This window comes from Aspergillus tanneri, assembly GCF_003426965.1.
Source record: "Aspergillus tanneri strain NIH1004 chromosome Unknown AapTan_7_pilon_pilon_pilon, whole genome shotgun sequence".
Lineage (NCBI taxonomy): Eukaryota > Fungi > Ascomycota > Eurotiomycetes > Eurotiales > Aspergillaceae > Aspergillus > Aspergillus tanneri.
Window position 1 is genome coordinate 2,963,393 of NW_022984634.1, and position 15,892 is coordinate 2,979,284.

Here is a 15,892-nt window from a genome sequence, read left to right on the forward strand (position 1 = left end):
AAAAAAAGGAGCGAGAAATTCCAGAACTGATTCATATATGTTGTTATATAATAGCGCGACCATTCCATGCTCACCTTTGAGACTTCCTCCGTTCAGGGTGTCACTAGCATTCTCGAGAAGCTGACGGTTAGTATTTGATGATGATGATGATGATGATGATGATGAAATTGGGGGAGGGGTTTGATACTGACGCTCGTGTTTCTTATGATTAGTCTCTTCCTTTCCAGAAGGTGCGACATGAAATCGCTACCTTTGATGCCCAACCTTCCAACGAGCAGGGTGGTATCCTGGTCTTGGTTACCGGTGCTCTTTTGGTACGTAGATTTACCGCCATTTTGGCTTGTTCTCCCCCAGTAGATGGCTTGGTTATTGACCTTATTCTGTCTATAGGTTGATGACGAGCAGAAGCCCATGAACTACACCCAAACGTTCCAGCTTCTGCCGGATGGCCAGGGAAGCTACTTTGTCTTCAACGATGTTTTCCGCCTGGTCTACTCTTCCTCGTAAATATGGATGAGAGACTGAGTGGATTAGGGGCCATCAATCCGTGATGATGGATGGGATGGACTTTTCGGAGGATATCGGACACAGTTAGATTAACGAAAATAATGAATCGGGGGGAAAGGGTGGCTGATGTGTGCCATCTACTTTCTATCCCGTTGTGACTGTGACGGGAGAAGATTTTGCTTTTCGGTCCCAGTGGAATAAACGTACAAATCTATATTTGTGATGTTTGCGACTTATTTTTACGTGCAATACTGTAAGCAATATGTTCTCCTGATCAGAGAGAGCAAGCCAGTTCTATTGATCTTCACTTTCTTTTCTTCTCTTTTCTACTACTATAACGAAGTAAACGAGGGATCATACCAATGTCCCAGCATATAGGTATCCCCGGTGATTCATTCCATCCAACAGGTGTACATCGCTCGTCTGTGGTTTGGTACCCCAAAAAGGGGAGATTTGTTAACAAAAGAGAGAGGGAGAGAAATGCCCAAATTTATATCCCAAATGTAAAAGCCCGACTTTTCACTGAAGAAGCGGTGTTTGCTCAGACGGACGCCAGTCCTGATCTTGATCCTGATGCCGATCACCCGCTGAATCATCAACTTCGGCGTCGGCATCAGTTTCGGCATCTTTGTCATGTTGATGGGAATGCCCCCTATTAGGACTCAGATACTCAAAAAACACGCCCAGAACCAACAGCGTGCCCTGGAGACTTGCAGTGACGATCAATACGCCCCACGTGCTCCAGCCCTTGGCTCCCAATCGCGCGGCGAGACTCCCCGCCCAGACCAGACTGCCCGGGGTTTGGATGCACATCATGGGGATACTCAGACTGCCGACGCAGCGCAGATGGAGCGTGGTGTAAATCTGAGGGAAATATTGAATGGAGGAGAGGATGGCTGCGAGGATGCCACAGAAGTTGGACCAGGATTGAAGAGCTGACGGTCGCTTCAGGCCGAAAACCACAGTGATGATTAACATAGCCAGGGCATGGGTGATACAGATCACGGCTACGGACAGAGCGGCTCGGTAGGACGGGCTGTCTTTGGAAGATCTCGAAGTGGCACGAGGGAAGTAAGCGATGAATAAGGCAAGTCTGTGGAAGCGAATGGTAGGATGTTAGTTATCATGAAGGGAGAAAGATAATCAAAACTATATATATAAAGGGAACGCACATGGTAAAGAAACAGAAACATTGCGTGGCCATTTGAAGAACTCCTAGAAGTCCGGCAAAACAGGCGAACCCGTTGACATTCTTACAACAAGCTGCGTCTTGTAAGCTCTGCTGTTGAGACAGGACGTTGGTTAACGAGGAGGAGCTAGAGGTGGTTCCTAATAGAACGAAATACGGAGAGATGCCGAATGAACTCTTGAGGGAAATGATACGGTAGTGCTGAGGGAGATAGGATAGGAGAATCCCCAGCACGATCAGACTAAGTTCATGTTCAGCATAGACACCACTGGCAGCCAGTAAGGACCGTACAGTGACAGGATAAAGTTCTTATAGTCAGGGGAGATCAGATGCTTGCACTGAGGATCTAACGAATCCATTTTGGATAGACCAGTACTGGAAGGATGGGAGGGGTATAGACGGAGGGATTCAATTAACGAGGCGATGGCGGCGGCGAGTCCTGCGAAGAAGGGGATGTTCCTCGGGTACAAAGCTAAGATGCCATTGCACGTGTTTAGCCAGACAAGGGTAGAGATTTGTCCAACTGACAAATTTCAATTACTCAAGCTAGGAATCGACAACACAGCGTAACGCGCATGCAAGAGAAGACAGCCTAAGACTATCGCTGGCAAACAATCCAATTGCTTCATCCGGAGGAATGGAGAACCTCAGGTCTCCGCATTTCCCAAAACGATAGCGCCAAGCTAGCCTGAATTGGCTAGTGTCATTTTCTTTATCGGGAACCCCCTTTCAACGTGACTTTTTGGTCATTTTCAGCTTTTTCTCTTGCTTGACGGTGGTTGATGTTCGATGGGTGTTGAACCAACTAGGAATCTTGACGGGCGGTGATGACATAGAAGCCGTGGTGGAGTCCATATCGAGTCGAATCCCTCCAGCCAAGGTCTGCCCAATCGATGACGCCAGTTGCCCTCCGCTGCCAACATACGTCACTCGGCGATCATATCTTACCAGTGGCTACGAGTACCCGCAATAAATATCATGTTCCCACCACAGTGCGTTGGAATAGTTTAAGAAGCTGTAATTGAACACTACTACACCAGTAGGTTGTCTCTGCGCATTTCCTAGATAAGCTTCGTTGATCGGACATTCGCAAACCTTAGAATCTGCATCGAAGAAACAATCCAGGTAGAACCACAAGGCTAATCGCAAATACTAGCCAGGATGAAGTTCCACTTGGCCACTTGTCTGGTCTTTGCCCTGACGGCTGCCGAGACAGTTGGGGCATACAGCTGGTTCAGCAGAGCAGGTACGTCATGGTTGTAGATGTATCATGCATGCATGGACATGCTAACGAATCGAACTATAGTATACAACAAATGGCATGAGACTGAACTGGAAAGATGGCTCTCCGACCATGGTATGGCGTTTTAAAGAAGATCCACTGTAGGATATGACAGACTAACTCGACCCTAGATATTCCCTATCCGTCTCCTGCTGATCGTAAAGATCTTGAAGACTTGGTGAAGAACCATTGGGAAGCTAACGTGCAAAAGCCCTTGGAACAAGTGGTAGAACACACATCGGAACAGTGGCATAGCACTAAGGAATGGATCTTTGATACGTGAGAATATGCATCCTAATTCTTCCATGGCCCACGGATTTGGCTAATATTCAAAAGCTGGTCCGACTCCCAGATCAAAGCGTTTCTTGACCGGCATGGTATCCCCTGCCCTCAGCCACGCAAGCGGGACTCCCTGCTGAAAACTGCGCGTGAGAATTACGAGATCGTTGCGAAGAAGCTCGACGAGGCAGCCGCTTACCCAGGCAATTGGCTTTACGAGCAATGGTCTGAATCGGATCTGAAGCAATGGCTTGATGAGCGTGGCTGGCCGGTGCCTCAGCCCACTACTCGAGACAAGCTTATCGCATCTGTGCGTCGCAATGCTAGACTGGCCAGTCTGCATGCACGCAGCAAGGCTTCCGCCGCCGCCGCATCCGCGGAAGCCGCACAGTCTACACTGAGTGAAGCACTACTCAACGCTTGGTCCGATTCTGACTTGAAGAAGTTCCTCGATGAGCACAACGTCAAGGTGCCGCAAGGCTCTAAACGCAATGAGCTCCTCGCTCTCGCCAGAAAGCACCGTGCCCTTCTCGTCAGCAAAGCATCGGCAGCTTCTTCCTCAGCTTCCGACCTCTTTGGAGCCGCAACCACCAAGGCCGGTAATGAGTACGCTCGAGCAACTAAGGACGCTCAGCTGAAGGGGGAGGAAGCATTTGACTCGGTGGTTGAGGCATGGTCTAATTCCCGACTGAAGGCTTTCCTGGATGCGCGAGGCGTTCCCGTGCCCCAGGGTAATAAGCGTGACGAGCTCCTCGCACAAGTCAGGCTGAACAAGCGTAAGGCGGCCACCGGCTGGAGTGTCTGGACTTTTGATACCTGGACGACCGATAACCTGAAGTACGCAGAATTCTGGGAAGGGGTCGAACGCGTTGATGGTCATTGACTGACATCCAAAATAGAGAATACCTGTCCTCCATGAATGCCAAGGTAGCTCACCGTGCCGACGTCACCCGCGATGAGCTAGTGAAGCAGGCCCAGGATACGTACGCCAAAGCGTCGAAGGAAGGTGGATCGTATCTAGCATCTGCCACTTCCTACATGGCACAAGCCACCGATGCCGCCAAGGATTCCACTTTTGAGACTTGGTCTCACTCGGAGCTGAAGTCGTATCTTGATTCATACGGCATCCCTGTCTACCAGGGATCTACTATCAACGAGCTGCGCGCTGCAGCCCGCCGAAACGCTCAGTACTTCAAACACGGCACGTCCAGTCCACAGGGAACCATCTACGCCAATTTGCGGGAAGCCGCTTACTGGATTGTGGATCAGATCAAGATCGGGGCGTCAAGTGGCCGCGCGCAAGGCCAGGAAGCGGCAGAGAAAGCGAAGGAGAAACTCTCCGAAGCAGCCGAAGAAATTCGGTCAGAACTCTAAGATGTGTGACATGCTCTCTCTGGAAATCTGAAGGATACCACGTTTAATTTGTGGCAGGTTTCATGTATACAAACTTCTTTCTTTTGCGTCCTTTTCTTTATTTCTTTTTGGGGGTATAATGTTGGAAGTAATGCGCTTTGGTTGAAGTGGCTACAAAAGTTTCATGATATACTGGCTTGCACTTCTTGCTCCTTGGATAATTAGTATTGACTCTGAGAATTATTGTCCACAAATTTTACGTAATGATGTACCTTTAAATAACTAGGTGCACCGCACGAGCTGAAAATAGTTTGCAGCACTAGAGTCATACTCCAAAACCTGCCTAAGTTTCACCATACCAAACAGAATCAGCATAGAATCGCCAAAATCAATCCCCACAATCGCTTTAAAAACAGAATGCAACGTCTCAACCCATCTCCCATGGCCTTACCCCCTACAATCCAACCCGATTACTTCCTACTCCAGTTTTCAAGAACCAGTCCACATCTCCGAAAACCAGGTGGATAGTAGTAAAGCTGATCCCAAGCCTACCTATGACTTAGGCGCCTCCGGATCCCCCTCCGCAACCAATTTACCAACCACCAAATACTTCTCGAGGAAGCGCTCCTCCCACGACTGGAGATTCTCCATCTGTTCCGCATCGAGATCCTTCAGATCATCCAGGGGACCTTTCAGATCCTTAGTGAGCATTTCCTCATCAAAACTCTGATGAGCCAAGCCACGAGAGGCATCTCGACCGGCGAAATTCTCGTATGGTCCACCCTGTACCGTTTCCCATCGGTTAGATACAATCATCTAGATCATGGTTGCGTGGAGAGGAAGTACATACCGGCCCGTAGAAGTTCCTACCCGGGGTGACATCGAACACGCGACCGCGCACGGCCAGGTAAACGGGCTTGCCATCGACACCGTTGAATTCAAGCAGTGTGGTGGGAGTGAAGGTGCGGAAAACGATGGGTGGAGGACTCTTGGGAAGTGTTACGGGGGCCTTAGGGCGGAACTGCATGTAGACTAGGACCACGAAAAGAGATAGCAGGATCAGGTTGATGGGGGATGCTATTGACATCCTATCGTAGGATAAGTTAGATTCAGGTCTCGACTGGACAGGACTGGACTCCATTTTATGGATGTTTTATGGGGGAGGGAACTGACACCTCGGCAGGTGGAGCGGTCCCTAGGCAGTGATGTTAGATTCATCAACTTGCAGGATTGTCTGTGGATATGCATACCTGGGGAGGACATGACGAGCTTTACGGCTAACTGACAAGCAGACGTCGATCGCTAGACAACACAGAAGCGACGAAGAATGGTCAACCAAATGGTCCGGCGATAAGACCCAACAAAGAACAAATCGATGACGGAACTCCGTCGGTTTCGTTCAGTTTCGACCGCCGTAATAATACGGCACGTGCCATTAGTGAGCCTGACGGACAAGGCAGCCTTTCGGGGATTTTTTTCACGTGGAGTTTTCGGAGGGAACTTGGCACGTATTTCTTCAGTGATCATCGGGGATTCATTAATGGGCATTTCAGGCTCGACGGCTTCTCGTCGGTTATTTTTAGCTGGTCATCAAGCTACTCTGTACCTGGAAAAACTGGAGATCGTCATTAAGGGACCCATGGATCCCAGCAAACGAACCCCATCTACCAACCAAATTATGTGTCGTTTTGTTTTCTCTAGTTCGTTCACTATCAAGTATTTTAGTTGGTAGTACACAGCAGTTGCGCTAATTTGAAACAGTCCTTCATCTCATCTCAACCCAACCCAACCGAGGACATTTGCGCTTTCTGTCTTTCTCATGGGCCCGGACAAGCTTGATTTGTTACTCAACTGTCATATCCTAAAGAGGGGGTCTGTGGGCCAGGTACTTGGCAATCGACACATCGTTCTCTCTTTTTCCTGTCCCTCTCCTGTGACACCCTTAATTTCGTCCTTTTTCTTTCTTTCCCTCAGTTCTTTGTGTTTGTCTTCCTTCTTGAGTAACCAGCTTGTATTGACTATTTGTCTGGCTTCTTTGCCCTCATTTCTAAAAGAGCTGGTTCAATTCTCGTTGGTGAATGACGTGCAGGCATGTCAACTTTTGGTCTTTGTCGATATCTCCTATTTCTTTAATCTTGATAACTTTCACTCGTTCATTCATTCAATCTCTTCGCCTCGATTTTCTTTTGGTAATCTCACTGTGTCCCTGAGCGGATTAAGGTGCGTCATCAGTGTAGTCCCCTTTAACTTGCCAGCCTCTGTGAATTCCACAATGCTTACGTCCCGTCCCGTCGGGTCTCAACAGGGTAGTTCAAAAATGTGGGGGAAAGTGTCTTTCCATCGCTCTCGAAAGCCTGTAATTGGGAACCCTACTTTGGTCAACAAGACCTTGGATGATAATGTGTATCAGTCTTTGTCCTCTGTCGCTGGGGTAAAGGATAGCGAGAGGTACTATTCCTCGATGACTGCACCTTCTCTGCCACCGTAAGTATTCGCAAGGGACGAATCATAGAAGAATGCTCCCTAACCGATTCTAGCAAAACCGCGGGCGCATCCTTCCCTGCGCACCGGCTGGACACCGGCCATCGGGTCGCTTCCTCTGTGTATTCTCGAGACACCATGATTGACCCTGTCCGGCAACGCTCCATCAGTTTGACGCATCAAATCCCCTCCGATCCAGGCGCATTCAGCCGCGATCAGCCTAGTCGCCTAAGCACTACAAGCTCAAATATCTCGCCCCCAGACTCGCCGACCGTCGAAGGGGGCGTACCCCAAAGTCGAAGCAGTTCACAGGTCTCTCCGATAGACGAAGGGCCAATACCGGCGTCTGGTGGCGGACCCATGTATCACAAATTGTCCAGTCATTTACCCATTTTGAGCAAACGGACCGGCTCGTCGCGTACAGAAAGTCAACAACGACCATTGCGCTCCCGTAGTTCTTCCTTGGTGAGCGATACCACCGAATGGAACGCCTTCTCATTGGAGCCGACTGCGAAAGATTATGCCGAAACTTGGCAGATGAATTCTGGAAATGTCTCCTTTGAGACACATATAGCGGCGAATACCGAACCGACCGGATCATATAGCTCGAATATCTTCGGCAGGGGCAAGGAACAATTCCATCCACAGAAGAAGAGATCTGGGGTCCGTAGCCGGTTGTCCAAAGGGGATTATTCACCCCCTACTGCTGCAGTACGGGACCCGTGGAAAGGCCCGAGTGGACGGGCGCCTATAGTACAGCACCTCAAAGAACCGGTGCGAGCGTCACGGAGCAACGATCGGTTAATGGAAGACGATAAGCTCGATTTTGCATCGTTCGGGATAGTGCCGTCAGTCGTAACGACAATCACGGGTGGTGAGACAAACACCAAAGGTCCGGAGGGGCACGTGGCTCGCTCGAATAGTACTCGAATACGGCTGCCTGGGAGGAACCCAGCCGTTTCAACCAGCCCTGCACCGCCACGTGTAGATCTACCGGAACGCGACCTGTATGCTTCATTGGCGGACCTGAAACTAACCTGCGATGACGAAACTGATCAGCCGACAAGCCGCTTCAGCGCGACTACTTATGAGCCTACCGAAGCGGGCAGCTCCGTAGGGAGCCGACGAAACAGTATCGATACTGCGCAGTCTACGGAAAACTTCCCCTCCATCATGTCTAGGAAACGACCGGTCCCCAGTTCCGTGGCCCCGGCAAAGAAACCATCCCGCAAGCCTACTCCGTCTCAGGCCTCTAACGAGGATGAAGCATCGAAAGACCTTGCTCAGTGCTCGCCCGAACAACAAGCACAGAATCGCATTGAAGCACTGGAAGCAAGAAAAGACAGCCTTGCTCGACGGCGAAACAATATCAACACGATCATCCACGAACTAACCCAGGTCATTCAGCCGAGTTCCGTTGCCTATGATATGGCTGCCCGGGAGGAGGTTAAGAAGACAGTTACCAGTCTGAACAACGAGCTGGCCGAGATAAAGCGAGAAGAGCATGAAATTGGCTTAAAGCTATTCAGAGCATGGAAGAAGCGTGACGAACAAAACTGTTACGGCGGGGGTAGTGGTTTATGGGTCAAACGAGTAACCAATTGAAGTCGAAATCAGCACATTGGTGGTTTCTTTGCGTTCGTTCTCTTTCCCCAGCGACCTCGGTCTTTTCCCCCCTTTAATATCCAACCCTTTCCTTCGTTTCTTCCCCCTTGCTGGATAGTATTGGCCAAGCTATACCCCTTTGAACTTTGCGTGTAGTCTAGTTCAGGATTTGACGAATTTGCCTCTCCTTCTCATTTGTCATACTTTATTCTTGCAAGAGGCGTTGGTAATACCCTTTCTGCTTACTTGGAGGCTCATCGTTGCGAAACAGATGCTGGTAATTGACTTCTCATGGATTCTCAAAACGAAAAATGAACTTATCTGCATGAAGTGGATCGTAATAGTGATTGCTACATGGTGGAATGGCATTGAATTGTAGAATAGGTATCAGAAAGAGGAAGAACAGTGGCCAATGCTACCATAAATCCCTCACTCTTGGTGCTCGTCGTTCGTCACTCATTGTATATCATGAAAAAAGAGTCACCCGTGCGTAAGCCTTGAGGCTATTGAATTATTTCTTTCCCGATTTTTTGATTCCCTGCGAGCCTGTATTCAACGGGCCCTTCTTGCCCTGGGTCTTCTCGAGCAAGTCCTTCTTCGCCTTGGCCTCTTAATGTAGCGGAGTGGTTAGTTTACATGTGATCAACAGTCGTCAGAGGGGCAAGCCACGTACCAGCGCGCTGTCTCTCCTTGAATGCAATATCCTCGTCATCAAGGTCCTTCTTTTCCTTCTTCGCAGCCTTCAAGGGCTTAACCTTGCCGCCTAGAGAATGTTTAGTGAGCTTACTTATGTCGTAGTGGGTGGAATGCCTCGTACCTTCTCTGCTGGCACCACCCATAGTGTAAGTTTTCAGACGATCTGTAAGACGATAATCAAAGGTTTCTTAGGGGAGTGAAGGGGAGACAATCCGGATCGACCGAGAAGGGAGAGAGAAATTTAAAATTAAAAACAAAAAAAAAAAAAAAGAAGAGTAAAAAAAGAAGATTTGCTTATCAGCCGCGGGTGACGCTAGTGCCAGATCGGGCTAGGTGCGAAATCTCCTCCCGACCACAACTTCGACTGGTGCTTCATCCCCAGCGATTCTCTTGCGTTCGTTCATTCTATCTCCACCCCTCTTTTTCTTCTTCCCTTTCTATCTCGTTCTTTCTTTCCTTCATTATTTTCGAGTCTTATTCGGTCTAAGTCTGAAAGCAACGTGCATGTTCGGTTAAAACGGTCGTGGAAGTGGGCAAGGGCTGTGGCATATTTAGCCGGTTGGACTTTCTAATATACTTCCCCTATTAACTGGTCATCGGAAGCTTCCTTGCTAACCGACCGCCATCTTTGCTGTCTCTAAAGTTACTCTTAAGGCCAAGTTGTGAGTCAGCCGTTGCTTGGGTGCATCCAGGAAGACCCAAGCTCTATCGTCTATCATGGCATCACGCAGGTCGAGGTCTCCATCGACCCCTTCTGAGGGTGAGATCATCGAATCAGGTTCAGAGACGAAGGCAACTACGTCGCAACTTCCTCTTAATGGCACCAGCGTTGACCGTCCCACCAGAGCCAGTACGTCATCGGCGCCCAGATCCTCCCCGCCGTCGGTGAGCAGCAGATCGCCTCGCCACCGGAGGCCGTCGAGGACGAGGTCCAGGTCGAGGACGCACTCCCGATCTCGCTCTCCCTACCGAGATTACAGAGGATACAAGCGTCGCCGTGACGATGAGTATGATGATCGGCGGTTTCGCCCCGACCCACCACGACGCGCCGCGTATCGATCCGATGACAGATATCAAGATCGAGATTACTCCCAGCGGCGCCCAAGGTCCTACTACGACTACGACCGGGAGGAAGATCACTACGTGGGTCTCCGATACGGCGATGACTATGACCGACGTAGAGACAAGCGGCACTGCACTCGAAGCCGCTCGCCGTATCGCGAAGTCCGCAAGCCCAAGCAATACTCGGGCGACGAGTGGAAACCCCAGAGGGCGGAAAGTGCTGCCTCTCGGGATGGCAGGATAAGGTCATCCACTGAACAGTTAGTGAGCGAACGAGGGAACACTCCAATCGTCGCTCCAGATTCTAAACAAGATACTGAAACTCGAAAGGATCAGGTGCAGCCAGCTTCTTCTAGTCTTAAAGCCCGTGTCGAAGATAGGTATGTCTCGAAGTTGCTTTTTTTCCCCAGTTCAGTGGGCTGACGTCAGGATGTTTGCGTAAGTTCAATTGAAACCACTACGCACGGTAACGTGCAAGAACCGGAGCCAGCTGAATCAATTGACGAGGAGGCCCAGTTGGAAGCTCGCCGGAGACGGCGAGAAGCTATCAGAGCTAAGTATAGAGGACAAGCGACTCCTTTACGTCTGCAGGCTCTCCATATAGACAGCGACAGAAACTCGTCTACATCGAATGTTGATCGAGCTCTGGCGAACAGCGCAGCATCAGGTCAGTTGATTAGTCCCCTTGCTCTCGTGAGAAGTTTCCGTGGCTGGAAAGCTAATACATCATTTCCCATAACAGATTCGCAGCAATCAGCTTCCCAGACGCCCAACGATAGCACCGGAGAATCGTTCCCTGAATTCAAGGTTGGCACCGATGCTGACCTGGTAAATTCTGGAGCTCCCATAGATGGTGCGGATCAAGACGAACCATCAGCCGCGGATTATGACCCCACTTTTGACATGAAAGCTGAAAGGCAAAGGCATACGAGTGATGGCATTTCCGCGACTTCCTACGACGAGACCAAAACCACGAAGCAGGACATTCTGCTGCCGGATGCGGCTCCCGTAGAGCAAGCTCAACTGAAAATGAAAGACCCTTATGACATGTTCGCGGAGGACGACGACGACGACATGTTTGCTGAACACACACATGAAAATGCGCAGCCCGCACATGCATCGGCTATGCAAGCCGTGCCTCAGCCGCAAGAGCTTGATGTCAGCATGATGGATAACTGGGATGACCCCGAAGGGTATTATAATGTTCGCCTCGGTGAGTTAATCAATGGGCGATACCACGTGCAGCAGAATTTAGGAAAGGGGATGTTCTCTTCGGTCGTGCGCGCGACGGACTCGAAAACCGGCAATCTGGTTGCTGTCAAGATCATTCGGCAAAATGACACGATGCGGAAAGCGGGCATGAAAGAGATAAGCATACTGGAGCAACTTCAAGAAGCCGACCCAGACGATCGGAAGCATATCATCAGATTTGTACGGCACTTCGACCACAAGGGTCACTTGTGCATGGTATTCGAGAATCTCAGCATGAACTTGCGCGAGGTGCTGAAGAAGTTTGGACGAGACGTCGGCCTGAACCTGCGAGCAATTCGGGCGTATGCCCAGCAGATTTTCCTCGGTTTGAGTTTGCTACGCAAATGCAACATTCTCCATGCGGACCTGAAACCCGACAACCTCCTGGTCAACGAGCAGCGCAATGTACTCAAAGTCTGCGATCTGGGCTCGGCCTCACCGGCGACGGAGAACGAGATTACACCGTACCTGGTCAGCCGGTTCTACCGGGCGCCGGAAATCATCCTGGGGATCCCCTACGACTACGCGATCGACGTGTGGTCTATTGGCTGCACGCTATTTGAGCTCTTCACGGGCAAGATCTTGTTTACAGGGCGAAATAACAATCAGATGCTACGCTCAATCATGGAATGCCGTGGCAAGTACCCGCCGAAGCTGCTGCGGCGAGGGACGCTGACACATCAGCATTTTGACGAGATGCTGAATTTCCACAGCACGGAAGAGGACCGGATCACAGGGCGGATGACGACGCGGGTCCTGGACTTCAAAAAGCCGGCACGGGATCTGAAGACAAGGCTGATGGGCAAGGGCACGCGGGGGATGTCAGACAGCGAGGTGAAAGAGCTGACGTTGTTTGTGGATCTGTTGGATCGGTGCCTGAGCCTGAACCCGGAGAAGCGGTGCACACCGGCGGAGGCGTTGAAACATCCCTTTATTGCGCGGCCGAAGACCTAGCTGCAGGACCATATAATGAATTAATTTCTGGATGTTGTATATAGTTATGTCATATGCTGGAATGACTAAACATATTGCTAGTCTGCAGGACCTTACGATATCGTGGGGTTATGACTCGGTAGACGTTGCCACTGGATACGACAGGATTATCAGAAAGTAGTTGGGCCCAGTGGCAACCGAGAAGGTTCTACAGAACCGGAGTAGCTGAAGGCGAAAGAGAAAACAATGAAAGATCGACTGGGTGGAGTGATCGAACCACGGAGTGGTTCCATCGTATTGACATCCTTTGCCCTGGTTATAAGAAAAGTTACCCGGACAGTACAAACGTCATCTCCCAATTAGATGGACTCCGGATGAGAGGAAACTCGGGGCAACGACAACAAACGGAAAAACAAAGAGACTAGACTAGGTAACTAACTTTGGTTACACATGATGATGTCAACGATTGCGCCGGGGCGGGATTCCTGATTTCTAATTTTTTGGACATGATATCTCTTTCATGTACGGAACATCAATGAAGTCATTCATTCATTCATTCATTCATTTCATTCCTGGTCGATCGGCGGGTATGTACGTACTCCGAATCTCCTACTCCGTACATGTACGGAGTACGGAGTGCAGGACACAGCTAGGTTAGGATGCATATGGGACTGATGGATATTGACTACGCTTGTTGTACGCCCTTTGCTGAGATGAGGTGATATGATATCGCACAGTGGAGATCAACTCCGTATACGGGCGTGGTCATGGATATTCTTAGACTCCTGGACGAAAGGATTGTCTGGGGTAGAGATTGCCATCGACATGCTGATCGTTATTTGGGAGGATAGTACTAGCTTATTGGTTGGAATGTTCCTTTGTAGGCGCCAATGAAGATGTCTACATCATTAGGAACCATCTACTCCGTACTCCGTCTATAACATAAGATCCTAAGATTAATTCACGGTCCATTATGGAGTAAGAAAATATGACAGCCTTGTGCAAGGCCTGAACTCGAGCTCCTTTTGGCCCGTGCAGAATCTGAATCCGACGGACGGACCTACTTTACTAGTACTTACATAGTTAGTACATACTTACCTGATATGGACTGAACACGGGAAAGCCTTGCTTGGTCCATGCATTCCATCCACCAATCGCTTCTCCATTCCGTCTCTCTTGGACAGCAAACGTGGCAGCAATGCAGCCAATCATGGCCCATCATGGCTGTCATCGGATGTTCTCGAAGTGGACGAACCACGGTTATGATTGGCCATTCTAGCTTGCCTCACTTTATCATTGCCCCTCTTGTGTATTCCTGATCATATAAAGTTTAGTACTTACTACTATTATCAAGGAAAGAAAAGACGGTGTGTTCTGCATGGGACCACATGGACAGGATTTATACCTACTATGTACATATTTTCGAGAGAAGCAGAATACCTACAGAGTACAAAGTACAATAGTCAGAGCGCTGTTTTGTCTAATCATGCTCAATCTTTGAGAGCAGGCGAGACTCCTACTCTGTCTGACCAATTGTAGAACGGCTGCCCCGTCTCACTCGGATTGATTCGTGGATAGCAATAGACTTTCAAGTATACTCTCTCTGTAGTACCATTAACCAGCGCTCGAGTCAGTGTGGAGGACTCTAGACTCTCTCCAGGACATGGAGTACCCAGTCGGTTAACACTTTTTGGTGGAGCACTGAGCTGGCACTGGCCTGGTGTTTGGCCTTGGACTGACTGGGCCAGATGTACTAGTAGTACTACAAGAAGGTTATGGACAAAGGCTATCTACCTTTCCTACCATTCCGTACTCTAGTGATGCCTCAGGTTACCATGATCAGCGATCAGAAACAAAAAGGAGGGTCAATCAATTACCCAGCCTCATTCCCACACCATGATTTCTTTCGAACGGCGTAGGATTAGAAATAATAATTTGAAAAAAGAATCAACAAAAGAATTCTCCTAGTACTTGCAGTAGTACGGAGGCTGGAGACCAGGATCGGGTTTGTTCATCGCCATCCAGTCAACAGAGAGAACAATCGATATTGCCGCCCAGTCATCCCAGCACACGATGACCACACTCCAATCAGACGCCACGACGGCGGATTTATCTTCCATGGACCTGTGACCTCAGCCAATGATCTGGGGCAACAAAAGATGCAGGTGAGTGGGGCCCATCTGCATCCAACAGACCTGTCACACACACCGCCTCCATCGTTGATCCTTTCCCCACTTGACTAGAGAGAGGTGTGTGGTAGGCAGCAAATCACCAGAGATGCTGGGGACGGGAATAACAATTCTCTGCCTCTCAATGAGTCGGGGGTTTTCATCCTTCTAGGTAGGTATCTATGTAATAGGATGACGATGGAAAATTCGAGTCCCCTCTCCCCATTGCCTCCATACAGCCACGGTGGCCAGTGCCGCGCCATAGATTCTCAGGTAGGTAGTAGACTGACCTGGTGACCCGTTAGTTGTTTGGCCGTTTAAACTTCTCTCCACGCACTCGTGCCCGGTTGACTCACCCTGATCCATGCTCATCCTGGGTGGTCCGGAACATCGACCCATCCCAGTAACCTTGAATGGGACTGTTTCGCCTCCTCTGGCATTATTGGGATTGTTGAGAACTTGAGGGTCCGGGCCTGGGTCGGTGGAGTTGCGCGGTTCCCCTCCGTTCCTATTTGTAGATGGGGCCCTAAACTAGTCTAAGCATCATACATGTTTAGCCCGGTGCAGTCGCCCCTCCCTCCCAACCAGGTATCCAATGAACGATTCCCCTGCGCGGTTTGCAAGCTGAACATGTAACTTCCTCCCGTTACATGGGCTTCAGGATTTGTTATCCCTGCTCTCCTTTCCTACTACCTCAGTAAAGAGTAATGATGATGACTGAGGTAATTACGGGGCCTCCCTAGTGGGACCCGAAGGAGGATGGCCACCATCTCCTGACCACGAGTGGTTTAGACTGCTGGACTATTCGTCTTAGACGATGCCTAGTAAGATTATTAAATATATTTATTATTTTTATTGTGTTTGATTTCTTGCCCCCTTGGCCCTCCTTATCGTCTATCATCGTCATTTCTTGCCTACTTAATATTCTCTCCCCGTATTTCTTCTTCTCGTCGCTTGCCTGTGTTGATTTCCTTTTGACTTCCTTCCTGTCGTCCATCAGTCACCTTTGGTCTTACCGGTTTAGTTTGTTGTCGCTTTTTAATATTCCTTCCTTATTATTCTATTCTTTATTATTTATTATCGTTT

At 49.5% G+C, this 15,892-nt stretch overlaps 7 protein-coding genes across 7 annotated transcripts; 4 read left to right on the forward strand and 3 right to left on the reverse strand.

Annotated features, from left to right (window-relative positions):
- Nucleotides 1-66: 66 nt before the first annotated feature.
- On the forward strand, nt 67-507 carry NTF2 (nuclear transport factor 2 family protein; the record flags this gene model as incomplete). The annotated part of the gene is made up of 3 exons (XM_033572209.1): nt 67-126; nt 213-314; nt 391-507. The coding sequence occupies 3 exons, from the start codon at nt 67-69 to the stop codon at nt 505-507; spliced, it is 279 nt and encodes a 92-aa protein (XP_033425524.1).
- A 519-nt stretch (nt 508-1,026) lies between these two features.
- Nucleotides 1,027-2,055, reverse strand: ATNIH1004_007590 (PQ-loop repeat-containing protein; the record flags this gene model as incomplete). Its single annotated transcript, XM_033572210.1, has 3 exons — nt 1,027-1,600; nt 1,680-1,937; nt 1,988-2,055. 3 exons carry the CDS (start codon nt 2,053-2,055, stop codon nt 1,027-1,029), a joined length of 900 nt encoding a protein of 299 aa, XP_033425525.1.
- Nucleotides 2,056-2,857: 802 nt separating this feature from the next.
- ish1 (double-strand break repair enhancer MSC1) lies at nt 2,858-4,631 on the forward strand (the record flags this gene model as incomplete). The annotated part of the gene is made up of 5 exons (XM_033572211.1): nt 2,858-2,942; nt 3,003-3,053; nt 3,110-3,257; nt 3,315-4,094; nt 4,157-4,631. The coding sequence occupies 5 exons, from the start codon at nt 2,858-2,860 to the stop codon at nt 4,629-4,631; spliced, it is 1,539 nt and encodes a 512-aa protein (XP_033425526.1).
- Nucleotides 4,632-5,162: 531 nt separating this feature from the next.
- Nucleotides 5,163-5,873, reverse strand: ATNIH1004_007592 (cytochrome b5-like heme/steroid binding domain-containing protein; the record flags this gene model as incomplete). Its single annotated transcript, XM_033572212.1, has 4 exons — nt 5,163-5,393; nt 5,461-5,698; nt 5,784-5,805; nt 5,861-5,873. 4 exons carry the CDS (start codon nt 5,871-5,873, stop codon nt 5,163-5,165), a joined length of 504 nt encoding a protein of 167 aa, XP_033425527.1.
- A 1,009-nt stretch (nt 5,874-6,882) lies between these two features.
- Nucleotides 6,883-8,696, forward strand: ATNIH1004_007593 (uncharacterized protein; the record flags this gene model as incomplete). Its single annotated transcript, XM_033572213.1, has 2 exons — nt 6,883-7,094; nt 7,148-8,696. The coding sequence occupies 2 exons, from the start codon at nt 6,883-6,885 to the stop codon at nt 8,694-8,696; spliced, it is 1,761 nt and encodes a 586-aa protein (XP_033425528.1).
- Nucleotides 8,697-9,207: 511 nt separating this feature from the next.
- Nucleotides 9,208-9,535, reverse strand: ATNIH1004_007594 (translation machinery-associated protein 7; the record flags this gene model as incomplete). The annotated part of the gene is made up of 3 exons (XM_033572214.1): nt 9,208-9,305; nt 9,370-9,459; nt 9,514-9,535. The coding sequence occupies 3 exons, from the start codon at nt 9,533-9,535 to the stop codon at nt 9,208-9,210; spliced, it is 210 nt and encodes a 69-aa protein (XP_033425529.1).
- Nucleotides 9,536-10,109: 574 nt separating this feature from the next.
- PRP4 (putative serine/threonine protein kinase (Prp4)) lies at nt 10,110-12,659 on the forward strand (the record flags this gene model as incomplete). Its single annotated transcript, XM_033572215.1, has 3 exons — nt 10,110-10,834; nt 10,898-11,121; nt 11,197-12,659. 3 exons carry the CDS (start codon nt 10,110-10,112, stop codon nt 12,657-12,659), a joined length of 2,412 nt encoding a protein of 803 aa, XP_033425530.1.
- Between the last annotated feature and the right edge of the window lie 3,233 nt (nt 12,660-15,892).